Here is a 5,184-nt window from a genome sequence, read left to right on the forward strand (position 1 = left end):
ACGCTTCTCATTCATCCATTCCAGATAGCCAATGATCTGCCAACAATTACTTTTATCATGGCCCGTCTTGCCACAGTTAGAACACAGACGGTCCCTTGCCCTGGTTCCATATCCACCATTTGAGTTCTCTGTTTTCGCACCAAAACCAGACGAAAAGGAATCTCGTGTTTCTCCTAGCACTTCCTTGCAAGACACGAAATCAACAGCTTCTTGCTGCACGATCTCCCGAGACTTAGCTAAGTTTAACCTAGCCTCCTCTCTGATAACTTTAGCATAAACTTTACCAAGATCTGGCATATCGTCAGCCTCAATGATTGCTGTCACGACATTACCAAATCGCACTTCATCCAAACCCATGATAAACTGATGAACTCTCTCATCTTCACGTTCCTTCTCATACACGGCAGCCGCTGAGCAACTGCACGCTGGTGGTGGCTTATATGTCTGCAGCTCCTCCCACATCATGGCCAAGCGACCATAGTAGTCAATCACTGGTTGACCGTTTTGCCTACACGAAGCCAACTGCTCCATCAGTTAGTGAACTCGAACCTTGTTCCCACTTCAAATCGTTTCTTCAAGTTTTCCCACAATTTGTGAGCCTCCGTGATGAATGTTACGGTTGATCTGACCCTTGGTTCCATAGAAGATCTAATCCACCCAACTATCATCGAGTTAACACTAAGCCACGATTCCAAATCAGAATGACCTTCTGCCAGTTTGGATAGAGTTCCATCGATGAACCCTACTTTCTTCTTTGCTCGAAGAGTATTCTCCATCTCCATGGCCCATTCATTGTAATTATCCCCCTTCAGCTGAACCGAGGTTATCAACGCACCAAGATTATCTGATGAAAACAAAGAATAAGGTGATATCACTTTCGCCGTACTCTGTTTCACAGCCACTTGCTTCATTTCTTCGTTGTCACTCATGACTTCTTAGTTTGATTAATCAGAAGCAATTTCTTATAATGATTTTTGCTCTGATACCATGTAAATCTAATAGAACTGTTTGAGTTTATTCATTTACGTATGAAAGTATATATACAACTTCTCATAACCGACTTTGGTTAGAGATAACTCCTATCTCTAAATACATCATTATCTCAATACAATATGTTATCATTATCCATAACCTCCAATAATTTTCTTAGATATCGAGGAACGTCCATCCTTACTCCATCCTTACTCATAAAAGGTAATATGTCTATCAAAAGCATGTATGATGATGGTATTCTACTTTTCTCTTTAAACACTATATTTATATTGAGTAAAAGTGTTTTCAATCGTACATTATATATTACACTAATTATTAAAATGTGAGCAGTGTTATTCCAAATATAAACTAACACTTTTATTTACTTTATCTTTAGTAAAAAAAATTCACAAGTGATCATTTTTAAAAATATTTTATTTTCTACCTAAAAAAATATATATATTATAGTTTTCCAAATATAAGTTGTAAGATTACAAAAGTGTGCGTGCTAGGCAGAATGAAAAGCAAGTGATGGCTGCAAGTGGCTCGTTGGTAATTGAGCATGTGTCAGCGATTCCTACGGACCACCGATCAAACAAAACACACACCAAACGGGGATAAGGCAGAACAGAATGAAAAAAAAAAACAGAAATGAAAAGAGCCAAATTAACAAAATATAGAAGGCAATTCTTTTTTGATGCCAAAAAAAAGAAGGCAATTCTTTTAAATGACGTTTTAGGGTTTTTCACTAAACAAGTACATGAGAAGAAAATGACCAAAAAAATTCAGATAAAAGATTCTTCTACTTTTATTTTATAGATATTTAAATATATATATATATAATTATTTAAATAAATAATAAAAATAATCAAATAAAAAATAAAAGAATAATTTTTATTATTTTTGAATAATATATTTTTGAATTCAAACTTTTCAAATTTTATTTTGAAATTCAAAAACTGTTTGCTGAAACTATTTTAAATTTTTTGATTAAATTTATTTTTATTTTTTTAAATCTTATACTTCATCCTACCTCTCAAATTTAAACTGTAAATGTATATTAGTTAATCGTGTGACTATATATATATATATATGTCTATTACCTTTTAATAATTTTTTTAATCATATTGATCTTTGAAAACTATATATTATAATAAAAAAAATTAGAATCATTCTAGAAAATTTCTCAAATATAGAATGGCCCTTTTTACAAAAGAAAAAAAAAATAGAATGCCCCAGAATATAACAAGGCCCTTTACTCCGTTACGTGACGCACAATAAACGCCACAAAATCTAACATTTGTCCTTCTAAAATCTAAACAGTAATTGTTGCCTGTCGACTAGATGCCAAGTATAATTCACTTCAATAGGCAACTAAGTTCTGAAATATATACAGATAAACAAAAGATATTAAACAACACATGATAATTGTTTTAAAAACAAACACATGATATAATCCCTAAAATTGTATGGGATTTTGTTTTTAACAGTGGTCAAATTATCGATTATGTCATCATATAAATCACACCATTATTCCGAGTTTTATTTAATATAATAATAATTCAGGCCGGTAGCGGAGGAGATCATGATCATCAGACCAAGTATCACTGGAGCATCTGATTCATATGTTTGGCTATGGCTGTGGCCAAATCACACCTCCGACCAACACTACCAAATGCGATATCAACTCTGGACTTGAATAAATACATCTGGAACAACGCTAAGCTGCCGAAGATCAAGCTATTTGCCGAAGATCAAGCTATTTGAAAAATCCTACATGAAGCTATACCCACTGGAGACAATCTCCAAATACGCGGAGTGATTCAAAACACGAGCTGTGCTTTCTGCGGAGGAATCAAATCAATTGATCACCTTTTTCTCTACTGTACTTTCGCCTCTCAGGTCTGGGACCTACCTCCTCTTCTCACGCCCTTCTTCTCTATGTCATGTTCTTCCTTACTGGAAGCATTAAAAGAATCGGCGAAGTGGATTTGCTTACCACCAACGGGTATCACTGGCGACATCTTCTCCTGGATAATTTGGATGATTTGGAATGCTCGCAATCAACTCCTATTCGAGTATAGACACACATCTCCCTTGATTGTGATCACAAAGGCGGTAGTAAGTGCTAAGGAATGGTCCTCGGCGCAATCAGACTTGAAACCCACAAACGATCAGACAAAAGCTCCGACACGATCATTGACCCCCGCGATCCCGATAGGGACCGTTCTATGTAACACGGACGCTGCTTGGAATCCATCAACAAAGGAAACATGACTTGGCTGGATCCCCCCGCGATCCGTTCGGCCTTATCTCACGCGATTCACCTTGGATACACTAAAGTCTGGATTCGATAAGACTCCCTCGAGCTCGTCAGAGCTATCGTTTCGAAGGAAAAACCGAAGAATTTCCACTGAGTTCTATTAGATATCAAAACCCTATCGTGTTTTTTGTCTTTCTGTTTCTTTTTCTTTGTCCCTAAAAATAGAATGGACCTGCTGATTGTGTAACATGAACTCCAATTGGGTTGGCCCTAATTTCTAATTTGAATTCAGTTGTTCAAAAAGAAAATAATTCAGGCTCAACCCTTCATTCATTTCAACGTGAACATTATAGACAAAAAAATTTTTTTACTCGTACCGTTCATACATAGATAGTTGTCTTTTTCTTTTTCTTTAAATTTTCTTTTCAGTTATTTCACAAAACACATGTACTTAATTAATATTATACAAAGTACCTTCGTTATTTCCCCTCTGATATGGCTACATTACTATCTAAAGTTCTAAACTCTCCTTGAATAAGGGTTTTAATTCTTACAACTTTAAAACTATAACTTAACTACTACAAATTTTAGAACTACGATTTTCGCTTGGGTGCCATATTCTCCGAGAGCTTAGCCAATGACTTAAGATTAAACCCAACGATGGTATCAGCAAAGGACGTTGTTTCCTCCACACTATTTCCTTTCGGCACATCCACCATATAACTCTCCACCACCACCGTCTTCTCCTCCTCCTCTGCCGCCACAAACGCCGTCGTTTTAGACCGGTAATTAAGGAGACGGTGGTCACCGCCAATAATGCTAATCGCCATTACGTGAGACTCATCGTCTAGCTCATCTAACCTCTCTATGCTGTAACCCGCCGGAAGACCGGAAACCACCGTCACGTCACGGACAGAGCCTTCTCCTCCATCGCCGGAGCTTAGATCGCACGTTTTCACGAATTGTTTATAGGCTTGCGGGTAGTCAAAACGTCGTAGTATTGACCACACCAGAGGCAATGGAGCATTGATGGTTTGTACTAGTGTCGAACCGCAACGATGTTGTTGTTGAGATGTTTTCATTTGTTTGATTTTTTTCGCTTTTGCCCTTTTATCGACCGTTGTTCGTATGGTCTCGTATAAGAACTTAAGAATAATATCTTTGTATCTTCGTTTTGAAGCGACAAGTTTGAGTATTTATATGAGAAATATCTTTTAGGTCGACATGAAAAGATGAGAAATATCTAAAGAACAAGGCTGACTAAAAGATATATATTACGTTTTTCTTGTCTTCCTTGTATTATGTAAGTATGAAAACAAAACTTTATGTGAAATAAAATATTACGTTGTAACATCAATATACAATACTAAAAGGCAAATATAAGCCATGAAGAAGGTGTCCACGGATGATAGGAAAATCAATCAATCAGAGAGTCCGAAGTTGTCACGTCATCTCATTTATTTTTTCGTAAAAAATGAAAAAACAATGCAAAGGGAAAAATCGAAAAAACTAAGCCATTGAAACTTTCTTGGAAACATATACAAGAATCACTAAGTATGTAATCACAAACTCTTATATACAGTTACAATAATATGAATTCAACTTTCAAGACTCCGATACTTTGTTTTGTAAAAAAAAAAAAGTAAGTGACTAAGCTAATATATTTTTTGAAAGTGTGAGAACATTGACAAATATGAAAAAGCATAGAATTTTATTCTCGTGACAAAGTTAAGAATTTTGTAAAAGTAAGTTTAACATATAAATTTTCGTGATAAATATGAAAAAGCATAGATTTTTGTACAATTTTGACAAAACAACATAAAACATAGTTCTTTAATGTCTTAATAAAATATTATTTAAGGGTGCAATAATTAAATATATCAATTCAATAAATTTTGTAGACAAAACAATAACACAACAAATTTTGAAACATTTGTTTAACCTATCGA

The 5,184-nt window shown here is 35.1% G+C and overlaps 1 protein-coding gene across 1 annotated transcript; it reads right to left on the reverse strand.

Moving 5' to 3' along the window:
* Window positions 1-3,738: 3,738 nt before the first annotated feature.
* On the reverse strand, window positions 3,739-4,362 carry LOC106305202 (abscisic acid receptor PYL11-like). The gene has a single exon (XM_013741572.1). The coding sequence runs from the start codon at window positions 4,315-4,317 to the stop codon at window positions 3,829-3,831; it is 489 nt and encodes a 162-aa protein (XP_013597026.1). The 5' UTR covers window positions 4,318-4,362; the 3' UTR covers window positions 3,739-3,828.
* Window positions 4,363-5,184: the final 822 nt, after the last annotated feature.

The sequence above is a fragment of the Brassica oleracea genome, chromosome C7 (genome assembly GCF_000695525.1).
Source record: "Brassica oleracea var. oleracea cultivar TO1000 chromosome C7, BOL, whole genome shotgun sequence".
In the NCBI taxonomy this organism is placed as follows: domain Eukaryota; kingdom Viridiplantae; phylum Streptophyta; class Magnoliopsida; order Brassicales; family Brassicaceae; genus Brassica; species Brassica oleracea.